The 15079-nt window shown below is 36.0% G+C and overlaps 1 protein-coding gene across 1 annotated transcript in view; it reads right to left on the bottom strand.

Moving 5' to 3' along the window:
• Positions 1 to 15079, bottom strand: part of OFCC1 (orofacial cleft 1 candidate 1) — a gene marked incomplete at its 5' end in the record, with an annotated part of 268883 nt that overhangs the window by 250959 nt on the left and 2845 nt on the right. Inside the window, 2 exons of the mRNA XM_032648945.1 lie at positions 992 to 1060; positions 2480 to 2566. Coding sequence (XP_032504836.1) covers positions 992 to 1060; positions 2480 to 2566 — 156 coding nt within the window. The remainder of the gene's footprint in view (positions 1 to 991; positions 1061 to 2479; positions 2567 to 15079) is intronic.

Here is a 15079-nt window from a genome sequence, read left to right as displayed (position 1 = left end):
CGTGCCAGGTACCCAGTAGGCACTCAAGAAATGCTTAATTAATATTTTTATCATCAGCATCAATCGTCAGTATCTTCATCATTCTATGTATGTGCTTATCATCTCTGCTGATATAATAATTAATAATTTAATCCCCATAATTATTCCATCGTGGCAGGTATTATATGTCCATTTGGCAGAAATAGCAAGGAAAGGTTAAGAAATTGGCCCAAGGTCACACAGCAAATGGTGAGGTCTAGGCATAAATTCAATAGAAATAATAACCAGAACTATTAGAAGACAACTATAATCAGTGCCTTCTCCTCATAAGTACCATAAGGAGTTATCTGAATAAGTGAGAAAAAATGATTGAGAAAAACTAAACACATACTGAGAAAAAAACTTAATAGAATTATTCCCTGTGAATTTGAAATCACGTATATACAGAAACTTGCACTTAATGTTTTGGTAAAAACTCCAGTGTGGTTCTGGCATGAATTTATATGTATTAAACTAAGAATTTGAAATTTAGGTTTTAAAGGATTACCTTTAAGTTCCTAGATTAATACACATAAGAATTTCTTACCTAAGGAGCCTAACATTCACAAGTATGAATTCTCATGCTAAGACTGAAAACACTATACTGTCTTTTTTCACCTCCAAGAATTTGTTTACAACCTAAGCAACAGTCTTTAAAACGAATGGCATATAGCCTCATAAACTAGTGAATCCAAACATACCATACGACATGGTAGGATCCTGCAACAGCAGGTCTGTTAAATCATTTTTGCTGTTTAGGATTATAAATTCTATGTAATTATAGGAAATTGGGCCATAATTAATTCCTCCCCCCAACTTTAGCTGTATTAAATATTTGCAGCCATCAAAACGTTACATAGGTCATCAATTAATGGTTATAGTTAGAAAAACCAGGCTAGCATTTGCATGAAACCATCTCAATTAATTTACGACTGATGTTAATATAAAAGACTGGAAATAATTGGTCTCTTACCTTGGGATCCTCCTTGCCCATTCTCATGAAACAGCTCTGTTAATCGATCATAGAGAATTCTATTATCAACTTGTAGGGGTGCTAAAAGAACATATTTATGATAACTTTCTCATCAGCTAATTTATAGACATGCAATGTAATCACAAAGAAATTACTGATCATCATGGCTATTTAGTTATTTTATAGGTCATAGACTCAAATTCTGTTCAATATGCTATCTTGCTCTAAAAGAAGCAAACAAAAAAACCCTTTTGTATATCAGTGATAATTGGAACAATGATTTTAAAATGCATGTTGCAGGGCACTTGTAATGTGATACTTCTCCAATAAAAAGGATCTCATAGTCAATGGATTATGACATCTACTACACAAGAATCATTTCAGAATAAGCCATTATAGTTTCTCAAATCGTAGAATATATAAGCATCTGATCAAAATGAATGACTGTTTTGCACTAGCTACTCTGGATATATCATATTTTTTACTACAGAAACAACAAATTTAGGTGTTCTTAGATTCTTTTATATATGCCACTGCGGTACAATAGCGAATGTAAGAACTACTGTACCCTTTTACAAGGGTAAAGCAACAAGGTCATGTCACTACCAAAAAAAAATAATAATCATCAGAAGAACATGGTTCTAGAAGAGGGCTTAGAGGGTCATTATGTGGATGTCCTACCATTGGATAGAGCCGAACATAAATTATGCCAAGTTGGATGACCACTCCAGTCATACAATTAGAACACAGATACAAACACACATACATCAAACATGTTCTCATCCCATACATACATACATACATCAGACATGTTCCTCCCATGGAGAGGCTGATACAATGTCTGGAGCCCCATGGTGAAATATGATCTTCTGGGTTGCAAATGACTCTAAGTAATATCTGTCACTGTCACTATCTCAATAACCTCTGTACACCCTAGAGTGCTTTGTAAACTACCAAATATGCACGGTGGGAGGCCCACAAGGAGCAATCTTAAATTGTTATCTTACAACCACACCTAGAATCGACATTAGAGAAGAGGAAACCATCATATCACTGCACCTCTGTGGTTCAGAACTTAGATGGTGGATCCACGTCTTCAATGAAAGAATTCAATAGTCTCTGGGTATGGAAATCTCACATGTTGGATGAATTTTATTGAAGAAGGCTCATTTTAAACTTGAAGAGCTGAGATGGCATTTGTAAAGTGATAATGCTGCCCATATGCATCACACAGGCCTTAGGACGGCAGCAAACTGCTCAGAGCAGCATCAGATGAAAGCCAAGTCCTGCTTCTCTATCTGACCAGCTTCCTGTCCTTGATCAAAAATTATCTTCGCTGCCTGTCATGTTGTTAGTGGTTAAAACTTACCATTTAAATTGTAAGCTGCAAAATCTAAATGGAACTGCATGTGTGATCTTTGTCACCTCATTTTCATGAATGGAAAAGAATATTCTGACACAAAAATTACATACTTAATTCTAGCTCACCCTCTCCGCTGACCTCCATCCCATACTGCCTTGGGTATATTTCCTCATCCGTCAGTGGGTCAAAGTAATTTCTGCTGTATTCATTTCCTGTGGAAAGTACATGAAGTAAGGGTCAGTGATTATTAGAAGCACATGAACCAAAATGTTAATTCTGAAATCGACACCAGCACAGAAGGGCCATTTTAGCTACTTTATAAGCTTAATTTTTTACAAGTCTTCCAGGCTTCCCTTTTTTTGTAATTATCATCTTGCAAAAGGTCAGAAAAGGTAATTCAAGAAACAAGTTCATGCTATCTGTCTGTTGCTAAAAAAATTAACGGGAAAATTTTCAAATGTAGACTTTAGAAGAATAATTTGAAATTTTAATCAAATTGTTTCTAGGATATACTCAAGAAATGGACACCGTTGGATTATAATGATGTTTAGAGTTCACGGATGACTCTATTTACCCACTTGTATATAATTCACAAAGTATATCATGTCATTGTGTCCAGAATTCCAGTCAACTTAGTAACATCGTAATTATGAGAAACTATAGCAAAATTTCCACAATTGCTAGCTGAGTAAAAAGAAAGGAGAAAGAGAGAGGGAGGAGGGAGGGATGAAGGAATAAAAGAAAGAAAGAAAAAAAATTAAAAAATAAAAGGGAGGGAGGAAGGGAGGGAGGGAGGGAGGGAAGGAAGGAAGGAAAGTATAAGGGGCCTGTTCACAGGTCTCTTTTGTTATGTCAACTTAAGTAACATGAAGGAAAGGTACAAATGATTTAGCCAGAAATTTTATCCAAGACATCAACAATCTCAACGACACAAACCCAAAGTTCTCACTTCACATTTCCCACTAACTTTTGTCCTTATGTTGATAACAAAACTGTAGCATCAAATATGACTTTGTAATAGAGAAAAAAGGTCTGTTATCAATTTTCCAAATCTAGTTTCATACTTCCTGCAGACTGAAATGTATAGCAGTCTGTTGCTAGTAATTTGCATTCGGTAAAATGTCACCTACTCTGACGATACCTCAAGTTGCCTCAAACATTGCAAAAGAAATAAAGCTTTGTCAACTGAAAACAACAATAATTTTGCAAGTATGGCCCACAGGGAAGGCTTAATATTGTACATACCAAGTATACTGTGATATCCCATAATATATTTGTTTTAAGATCAAAAATAATCCCAACAGCAGCTCCAAGACTAAATGGAATTTTGATACGAACCTAGGCTTAAAATTTATATTTCTGGACCGACACATTTTTGCTGTCAGTCTCTGTTCTATCAATGTAGTAAAAACTGAAAATCTGCTTTCCCTTGAGATCTCAATAAAGAAAAAATAAATGTTTCATTTTTGTTACTTTATCTGTCAACAACTACTAGGCTGATATGAATCTTGGCAGTGTGTAATCAAAGTCTTATGTACTGCAATAACACAGTAATTCTACCCCATTCACAGTAATTGTTGTTTTTTTCCCCTTTAACACAAAGCACTGTGATACTCTAAGTATACCCTTTCACATGCTGGCAAAATAATTCACCTTTACTAAAGCAAAAATAGTGGTGTATTCCTTATTACATTGCCATGGCAGCATCAGTCAGCTATTGGTGCCCATATCCTGGAAACTCCTCCGATCCAGTACAAAACTCCAATCCTCTGTCTACTGAAATGACTTATTAATAAACAATGGCAAGTGAATCAAGTCCTTGGAGAATAAACAAAGTTAAGTCATTTTTAACCACAGGTCTGGAGAAGCTGATCTGGCTTGTAGGTTCTCAGACCATTTTCATCCCTGTTGTCAGTTGAGAAATGAGGGTCTTGCCCAGCTGAGTGAGAGGAGGCCTGCACACCAGGAGCCTTCCAGACGCTACCTCCCCTCAGGGCTTGAGGCTTTCCCACTCAGCTGGAAGATGGGCCCCTTCAAGGTCTCCATACGGTTTCAAAATCTATGCAAAGTGTGCCTTCTACATTCAGTGTGGGTTGAGACACACATGTAAGTTATAAACGCCACTCCTGGAGTGATTTATTTTCTACTTTGCATTCTGGGATATGGCAAATAGCATTTTACAAGTAAAGAATTAGAAGGGATCTTGAGCAAAGAGGCAATCCACTGATTCTCTTTAAAAATCCTCCAACTCTGTAACATTATGTATTTAGAGGATTCATATATTTTTACAAGGTATTTGTATTTTATACTACATTTTACAGTTCCTTGTGTATCGTTTTACATATGCATTATTATACTTGCTGTCGTCTGTCTCTTACTCTAAAATACAAGCTCCATGAGGGTAAAAACATAATCTCTGTGCCTAGAATTGTGCCTGGCACACAGAGGTACTCATACTATTATCTGAATTCATTCGTTAGATAAACCTTTTTTGGAAACTTTTTGTAATACCCAACTCCTTCCATTGTCTAGATGTTGTTTCTTGATTAAAATGAGCCAAAACTTATCACCTTTTTATCACACTTTATTCCTCTTGTCCTTTCTGTTCATCCCCTCTCTCTTTTCCTTCAAGACCCCGTTCCCTTTGTTGTTTCATTGAGTCCTTCTAGGAACCAACCACTATGTCTGGATTTTAAGAACAAACAGAAAACAGTGGCTCTGCTTTCAGAGCACAGTGCACTGACAGGACAGGGAACCTAATGTTCAATCCAGCGTGATTTAATATCGTCTAAGGGACAGAGGTCTGTTGGAGTGTGTGGTAGGAGCATCTAGCCTATACTGGGGACTTCCTGGAGAAATATATCACCTGAAGTAAGTTTAAAATGTGATTAGGAATTAGCCATATCAGAAATAAAGGGGCAAGGAATTTTTATTGGAAGGAGAAGCATAGGCAAAGGAAAAAAGACACAAAAGCATAAAGACATGGGAAGCATGTTTTGTTAGTGGATGCTCCCCAATTATTCTCTGCCTCCCAAAGTTACAATATAATAAAGTAAGTAATGGAATCCAAACTTCCTCAGTGGTCCCAGAGTTGAGTTTTTAACTGATGTTTTTGCTCAAATTATTATTAAGTCGTACAGGGTCACTTTATGCGGATATGATGTTTCAGATCCATTCAATTATTTAAGGTGTATTTACTGAGTGCTTATTATGTGAATATATCAGCAAAACAAACATTCAAAAACCCCTCCCCTCACAGAGCTTACATTCTGTGAGTGGAAGAATAAAAGCAAACAAATATGTATATTTTACAGTTTATGAAATGGTACTACATGATGTGGGAGAAAAAATAGAGCCAGATAAAGATGATTTGGCATCCCAGGGAGGGGTGGGGCTGCATCTCTTGCATATAACTTTGTTTCAAACTAGGAATGACATGCAGGATTAAATCACTATGTTCTCACACTACTGAGATAGTGAAGTGGTAATATTTATTATTTATCACATTACTATTTTGCCAATTTCTTGCTATAACATAAATCAGCTTATGAATCAAATAAGAACCTACTATTATTAAATACTAAAATAATTCTTCCTTTCTATTGTTGTATCTTGCCTTGATGGGCCAATAACCTGAATATAGTAGGCAGAGTTAAAGATGGGAAAGCACGTGGAACCTATGAGCAGTTTGGAAACTACAGACTTCATCTTAACAATAGTTCCTTTGCTCATGTTTCATTGGATAGGTCACGATTTAATAAAGTGAGATGGTTTTAGGAGAGGGTATATATTACCAGAAGGTAGGTTACTAATAGGATAAATTCCTAAAAGTGCCCTAATCATTCAGAATATGCTTTTGGATATATCTAAAATCATCTCACAGGAAAATTAACAGACCCACTGAGAAATTCAAAGTAGGGCATTTAGCAACATACATACAACAGGTTTTAATATGGCCGACATTTAACTGCCCGTTACATTCAGATGAATAATCTGACAATTGCATATATACATATATCTATGGTTCTACATTGAAGCAATTGGGCATGATACATAAATTAATAAATCAGTAAATTGGTCTTTATACTCTCAATACTCTACTTTTGTTTGTAACTTCCTAGAATTAGCTGTTCAATGTTTAGAATCAGCCTCAGTTAGTGCATTTCTTGGGCTGTTTTTACTGATTGGGGGAGGAAGGCGCATGTACTTGCCTCTGCCCTTCCACAGATATCAGGTTTTCCTACCCTTTAACTCAGAGCAGCATGGAATGTAATCAGGGCTTTTACTTAAATTACACCGTACGTGAACTTTGGTCAGGAAATTCTCCAGTGTGCACCCATGCAGTTCCTTGGGGGCTATAATAGTGAGAATGAAATTGCCCACCAGAGGAAGGTTAGTGTGAATCATGGGAAGCATCTTTACTCAACGAGGCAACCACTTCCTTTCAAATCAGCCCCATTAGCTCCAGAGAGAGAAGCTCTGAATGCCTCTATCCATTTTTGGATTGGTTTATTGGTTCCATTCTTGTCCTCTTCCTGTGACTCCACCTGCTTCAACTCAGCTTTTTATCACCAATCATCATGTTTTTTATAATATTCTGTAAGTTAAATAAACACAAGGCCTGCATGTAAACTAAATAACTAAACAAGTTACATTCTACGATTACAGCCGTGCACGAAAATTTTACAAACTAGGGTATTCTCCTGAACGTTATTCCTTTTAAAGGCTTGAAGCCTAGAGATCTATAATTAAATTTGATTCCCATGAACTTTATAAATAAATTTGGGAAAACTTTCTACTTTCCCCACTTTGAAAATCTAATACCAAGGTCTCAGGTTTAAATGTTCAGGCATTTTATATATGTGTATGAAACAGAAATGTGAAAATCAAGAGGTTGTAATAAATGCCAAGTTAGTGGGAATTATGTCAAACTCAGACACGCTCTATCTTACTAAATCCACTCAAATACTATTTTTATAAGATTGATTTACAAACATTTTTTAAATTAATGGCAACAAAAGATACAAGGCTACTTTTTAATATGACAATTACCTTAAACCAAAGAATGATTACCTTAAACCAAAATTTATTATAAGTATCAAAACAAAACTACAACAAAACCCAAACAAACTAAAAAAAAAAAAAAAACCTAGTGATGAAAACTCAAACTATGACTTAGATGTTCACTATCAATATTATTACCCAATATTCTCTTAGAAATTTTAGTCAAAGCAATTAGAACAGAAATAAGGGGGAACATGAGCTAAAAGTATTGAAAATAATTATATTTTGTGTAGATATTATTTGAAGGCAATGTTTCCATACCATGAATGCATGAGAGATTTGATTGAAAAGCCTTTAGAACAAAGACAATAATTTGCAAAGTATTTGAATAATACCCTGAAAACAACCAGATAATCTTTAAGAATCATTAATTTTTTTAAATATCTACAATAGCCACTTAGGAGATATAGTGATTAAATAGAAAACCAACACCCATCATAAAGCTCCAGATAACTCTCAAAATTAACTTATTTCTATTAGATTTTCATAGGAATCCCTAGGTAGTCATCAAGAGTATTCATCTTACCCAGAAACTCAAACTGAAAGGCATGAGGTTTTAACCACAGAGTTAAAAACAGCAAATGGATACCAGTTCCGTTTTCTTCTTTATAGAAAGGCTAACCTGTGAAAATGGCTCCACTGCTCACACTATATTCAAAAACTGGTGCGCTGCTGGACAAATTAGCTTTCTCCACTGCTTACTCTTACTTCTTTTCCAAATCTTGTGGGTATTTGAGATACCAGTGATTTGAAAATCTAAATAGGGTAATAGTCGAAGTTTGCTAACAAGTACTAATTAATTGAGCCATATTCTTTCTTCCCCTAAGGCCCTCCCTCATGGTAAATTACCAGGCATTTTAACTTTCAAACCACTGGAGTGCTGTCGAGTGCATAATTGCTGCAGGGCTCATCTGACGCACCCCAAGGCATTAATGCATCATGTGTTCCTCCGGACCTCAAATCCTTGGAGTTAAAGCGGGTCCCTAAGCACCTAACTTCTAAACAGGAAGATCTTTCCATTACTTAAGTAATAATGATAATTCAAAGGTTAAGTATAAATATATTGTTTTTTATTCATATTTAAAAGTCCTACAAAAGCAATACCAAAGTAGGTGTGTTTTTTTCTTTCTAGTTGAAGCCAGGCACCATTGTCCTACTTGTCCATAAATTTATATATACAGTTTAGAATACTGCCTTTCAATTAGGAAGGACCTGATATTAGACACCAGTCACCCCCTAATATTTCTGATTGTGCCCTCATTCATTTAATAACTATGTCTTCCCCCCTGCATCTATGATTACTTATATTCATGTATTGTACTTAAGGGTTCATTCAGGTAGTAGTAATATTTTTCATCACACTGTAGCACACTTCAGTATGAAAGCAATCAATATATTGGATTATTAGATTTAGTTTAAACAATATTGATTAATAATACTTTCTCTTTAAAAATCGGGTAACTTATAGACAACTAAACTCTATCTCATAAAGCAAAGGGTTCAGGTCTTCCCATGGGTCTTTTTTTATAAGGTTTTTGGTCAATCAATCTGATGAAGGCTAAGGAAAATCTTATTTTCTATTAAATCTCTTTAATAGAAAACAAAAAATATTTGAAAGAAACTCTAAATGGAATTTTTTGGAGATTAAGGACTAACGTATGCTAAAAACATGTATAAGGTCATGAAAAGTTTATGTAAGATCATAAGAAACTTTTCTAGTAAAATTGTTCTTAAAATGGAAATGCAACTATTGAACTCCAGTCAACATGGTGGCCTTGTAAACTTGGAAATTATGCAGAATTTCATTGATATAGTGCAACTTATTCTGGAAGCAAAAAGAAAAAAATCTTTTAGAAAATTTCACCCACCTAGAGGGGTGGGATAGGCAGGGTGGGAGGGAGACGCAAGAGGGAGGGGATATGGGGATATAAGTGTATGTATAGCTGATTCACTTTGTTATACAGCAGAAACTAACACAACAATGTAAAGCAATTACACTCCAATAAAGATATGAAAAGAAAATGAAAATTTCACCAGATATTTAGGAGGTATAGGTAAACAATTTAGTAACCTGTCCAACTGCTAAGAGACTGATTGCATCACTAATGTATCAGAAAACAAGTCTTTCTCTCAGTTCTTTTACTGTGTAGCTGTTTATATTAGGAGACTCATTGGATTTCTGTAACATCAGCTATATGATCTCTACTTCTAGCATTTCTATGATTCTAAGATTCTTAACCATACTTTTTACCACTATACAGATTCCTGTGCTCACATTTTTATTTTGAAGGCACATAAATTTTACTGGCACATAAACAAATCCAGTGGTTTCAATGTATGAATCTATCATCAATGAACTGGAATCATAAAGTAGTATCTCTGAATATTAAAATAATTCTTATAAAAATTATTTCCCCAACCAACGACTTATGACAGATTTTATAAAATATTATTTTACGAAGAGCCATACATTGGGGGTTTCACAAAAATTTGAAGAGAAGATAGAAAAATGACTGCGCTCAACAGCTGGTAAACTGTTACCCATGGTTTCAATTTTAGCATTAACAGAAACAGGAAAAGACAACATCAGTAGACATTCTGCTGATTTCCTGGGCAAATCTGTGTGATTACCTGGAGGTGGGCAGTTCCTTCTGAGAAGAAAACTAATTAAACTTTTCTTATGCTGTTGAAATTCCCAAAACTCAAATATTTGATTAAAATGCTCCTTTCCCAATGGGACAAATATTATTCTAGAACTCTGGTACTCCATTTGGGAAAAAAAAAAGGAGGGGATGGGGTAGGACAGTAAACTTAAATTGATTTGTATAAACTGACCAAATATTTCACCCATCTTGTATCTACATAAAATATTTCTTTATTACTGTAGGAAGGACGCTTTCCTGAGTGTATATTTTTAGGCTTCCAAGTCAATGAAAGCGGTTCAAATCACTTAGGAGCCAAACGGTATCTTAAAACACAAACCCAGGTCAGTTCATAAACCTAAAGCAAATGATTTTCCTATATTTTTCTTAATAATATTTGAAATGTCCCAGATCAAAAAATATTTTTAAATGTACTATATATTTCATATAACACCCTTTTTCCATCTTAAGGGGCAAATGAGAACAATATAAACAGTTTTATACAATATCACTTCTGAAATAATCTAGGCTATGTGCACTAGGGGGAAAAACAATTCTCATCACATATTTGCTCTGACAATTTGAATTATGCACTTAACATGCACCCTTACATGTCATTTTTATTATAAATTTTTGTGCATGTGTATTTCTAATGGCCACACCAATCTGAAGATAGATTTAGGGTCACGATTACAACCCTAATTTAGGATTTCTCTAGCTCAGGCACAACTATTATGATCTCCTACCCTTAATTCAAACCACCCCTCATTTCTTTGGAGAGAATCTAAGTCCTTTGATCACAGACGCCGAAACTCATTCCTCTCAGCTTCTTTTGGAACATCTGCCATTTTCATTCTCTAAGGCTGAGGCTTCTGCTTTGCTGCCTGGTGTCAAGGTTTCTACACTGTGGTCTTCAGACCACATCCATCATGAAATCAGTGGTGGCATCTCCACCCCACAGAGCAGGAGGCAAAGCACTTCCTGTCAATCCCACAGCTGCTGCTGGGGCCACCTCAAGCGACCACTGTCACTTCCAATACTGATTCCTGCTGGTACCCATTATAGGTTATCCCAAGTTCTATCCAACATCTTCTCAGATTCTGATCAAACCTTGGAACTCACGCCTCTGTCCATCCCACGTTCCACTGGCAATGCCAACTGGAGGGATACACGTCATCTCTACCCACATGGCTTCCCTCCATGTCACACAGGTTAGCAGGTAGAGCTCCTAGGTCCCCAGCGACTGACAGAGATCCCAGTTTTTATTCCAAACCCCTCTCCCCAAGACCCAGGAATAAATGCCTGAGGATTACACCATGGGACTATATGATTGGCAAACACTAGACTGTACTCAAAACTAGTTTTCTTCTCTGGCCCTGAGTCTTCGAATGAGATCAAGATCATGTGTCTGTCTCTTTCCTTAGAATTAGTCCTTTGCCAGGAACATTCTTAGTCTTTTTTCAAAATAGAAATGCAACAAATGAACCAGTCAGACTGCAGGTAAAGAGAGCTTAGCAAGGTTTAAATTGAATATGGAATTTCACTGCATCAGTGTAACTTATTCTGATGGCCAGGAAGTATTTTTGTAAATGTCACCCAATATTTAAAGGGAACTAGGTTTTTAAAAAAAAAAAAAAATTCTGTGCAGCTGCTAAAATACTGACCACATCACTGAAGCATCAGAAAACCTAAATTTTTATAGGTTTTTTTCACTAAAAAGTTATGTTCATTTTAGGCCACTTTAAACCACAAATCCTCAGACATGCTCAGTCCTAGGCTGAACACAGTTTAATCAACTAAACTGAGATCACAGTTACGTTCATATGGTACACACACACACACACACACACACACACACACACACACACTTATTTTTTCCTGATTTACCCATACTTCTAGAGTCATTCAATCTGAGAAATGTTATTTATGAAATTGATGTAAAAATCTTGAATGAGAAAACACTGCTTTTTTGAGAGTGCCTGTTTAATCTGGATTAATCAACTAAAATCTCAAGAGTTGCCCTCAGTGTGACTTTGCTGATGTAACACGCTTCATGACACAGAGAACGACCACGTCTGTTGTGTTCACTTTTGCATCTCCTGTATCTAACATAGTGCTTGGGAAATAGATGTTTGATCAACATGTTTTCAGTAAATGAGGAAGAGGAAATGGACAAATACATAAAGTATTTTGGGATTATATATATATATATATATATATATATATATATATATATATATATATATAAAACTCCTAAGCAAAATATTGTATAAATTTTATATCCAACTAATCACACATATACCACTTCCATTTTTTAATTGTACTGATGTTATGAACAATAGGATATGATGAGGAAATAGTCCAAGACTGAGGAACTGTACGGAACATTTATCAGATGCGTGTCTGGTTGATTTGTTTTGCTGTCGTGCATCCATTTCCCCTCCCTAATAGCATCACAATTTCCTAGTTCCCAGTGTGTATAGTCTTGATGGTTCAGTAACTCCAGATTCCTGTCTCCAATGACAGAAGCCAGGAAGAGCTGACAGAACCTACTTCCCCTACCTGTGACAAAGCCAAGGAGCTGGCAAGTGACCTAAGCGTGGTCAATCAAATGCTCTCCCCTAGGATTTTGCGTGAGGGAAGCAAGGATGGAAAGAACACTTGAAATAACCTCTGAAAATTAGAGATTAAAAGGAAAAAACTTCCCAAGTGCAATTAAATCACTCACCATCATTTGAACTGTTTTACTATGCACTTCCATAATTATTTATTTCTTCTTATCTAAAGCCTTTCCATGGCTCCTTCTCACATCTGTCCCATGTTTCATTTTACTGTCATTTAGAATTCAGTCATTCACTACTTTTAGTGCCACTATGTTATATATTCAGATTATTAAATACACCCTTTCGACCTACCCAGCCCTCAAGCCCTTGTTATGTTTAGAACCTAAGTCAATTCCTCTGTCTTTTGAAATTCTAATTAGTTGTGGGTTCTCTGTCGCTCTCCCTTTTCAAGTGCTATAATTCTGAATTTCCCTTCCTCATCAGGCTAATCATCATCAGGCCAGGCCATGGCTGGCAGTGAGCGAAGTGGATGAGCTGGGATCAGAGAAGCAGTCTGAGTTCCGGGCAAGATGGAGCAGAGGACGTGTGGCCAAAAATCATCACAGGTAAGTTATTCCTCCTGAAATTTACAAAACAGGGGATTGAATGCTTTTGCTAAGCGTCTACCTACAAATTAAAGGCAACAGGAATGGAAAGAAGGTCTTGAGCAGAGCCTAGGTGACTTTCTTTAGAAGGGAGGAGCAGAGGCAGAGCGTGTGGAAGAGACCTGGCGGGAAGCAGGAAGGACTGAGACTTTCATTGTGTTTTTTCTCATTCACACCTTGTAAAAATGACTGATACCAACGTACAGTGTCAGCTCCGTAGCACACTGCCATTTCTCTGGGGAACCTTTAGACAAATAAGCTTCTAAGAATGCTTTAACACTGGAGTGTTCAGGAGGGATTTGAGGGTAGCCTCCAAGTGACCTTAAAATCAGACCACTCAGTAGTTCCTTATTTTGCTTGTTCCTAAAGATCAGTGTGTATTTATTTCAATCACATTTTTCCTCTCCTAAGAGGCTCAATCCATCACAAATTTGAAGTCTTTTTATTCCAAAGTTTGTTGTTAGAAAATCCCTCTCCTAGACATTTCCTTCATAATTTATCATAATCGTTATCTATCCAGCAATTTTACATTTCTATGAAATAATTTGGGTAAATAAAGTAGCATTGGTATTCTGCCATCACTTACCATTACTTTTTTTTTTAAAGCATCTAAAAGGTAGGAGTGTATTGGATACTTACTTATAGGATGAAAAAGGTGGAAATGTGTTTGATATTTACTTATAGGATGAGAATTTGTGCTCATTGTAATAATATTGTGGGGAAAAATGTAGTTACTCTATGTTACTTAAGTCATCACATTGGCAGATGATATAAATGTTCTTTTTTATTGTATTAGCAAGAAACATTGTGTTCTACAATACCTAACAGTTTCTAAATTCAGGGATTTCAAATATTATTCCTTGTTCACAGACCATAAAATTGCACATCTCATTTGCAGTTGAATTTTTTTTTGAGGCTCTCCCAAAGGCAGGTGAGCGGGGTGGGTTTAGGTAGAGATTCATCAAATAATTTTTTTAATGTTGATTATGTTCCAGAATGGAGGTGGTATAACCCCTACCTATGTCCATGTCTGGCTGGTTTTGTCAGGATAATAAATCATTCCTGGCTTTTCCATCTAAAGCTCCTTCCACTCTGAATTACTTTTGAGTTATAAAATGTTCTCTCTCCCCATTTACTAATTTCTGGTTCATAGGAGAATTTATTCAATCCATCTCTAAGAACACTTTTTATATCCAGACTTTAATTTATATCACAGAAATAATGTTAGAAATGACAAGTACAATTGAAACAGAGTTGGAACTGTTATATTGTAGGTCAGTATTAGTTATGCAGCATTTTGGAAGCTGGGAAGTTACGGTCCCCTAAGAGTTCCTCAGATTCTCCCATGCAAACTTGAGTGGCTGGACTTCCAGGTCTCATCGTCTGTAACTGCATTGCTCACTACCATATCCACCAGCCACATACGCCTATGGCACACTGGAAATGAGGCGAACTCACGTTAAGACTTGCTGCCAGTATAAATACACACAGATTTCAAAGACCTCATACCAAAAAGAGTTAAATATTGCTTTAAATTTTTACTTTGATTATAAGTTGAAATAATATTTGTAGATATTGATTGATATAAAGTGTATTCTTAAAGTTCATTCACTTGTTTCTTTTTAATTTTATTAATGTGTGCTCCTGGAAATTGTTTAATTGTGTCCATAGCTCACATTATATTTCTACTGGATAGCATTCGCCTATAATTACTTTCACCCTAACACTTACCCCAGATGTCACCCTTTCCACAGCCCTCATCTTACCCTCTCTCGCCAACACCTCTCTTCCACAACTATAATTATTCTCCA

The sequence above is a fragment of the Phocoena sinus genome, chromosome 11, assembly GCF_008692025.1.
Source record: "Phocoena sinus isolate mPhoSin1 chromosome 11, mPhoSin1.pri, whole genome shotgun sequence".
NCBI classification, from domain to species: Eukaryota; Metazoa; Chordata; class Mammalia; order Artiodactyla; family Phocoenidae; genus Phocoena; species Phocoena sinus.
Note: the sequence above shows the minus strand (reverse complement) of the source record. Positions and strands in the feature narration are given on the sequence as shown.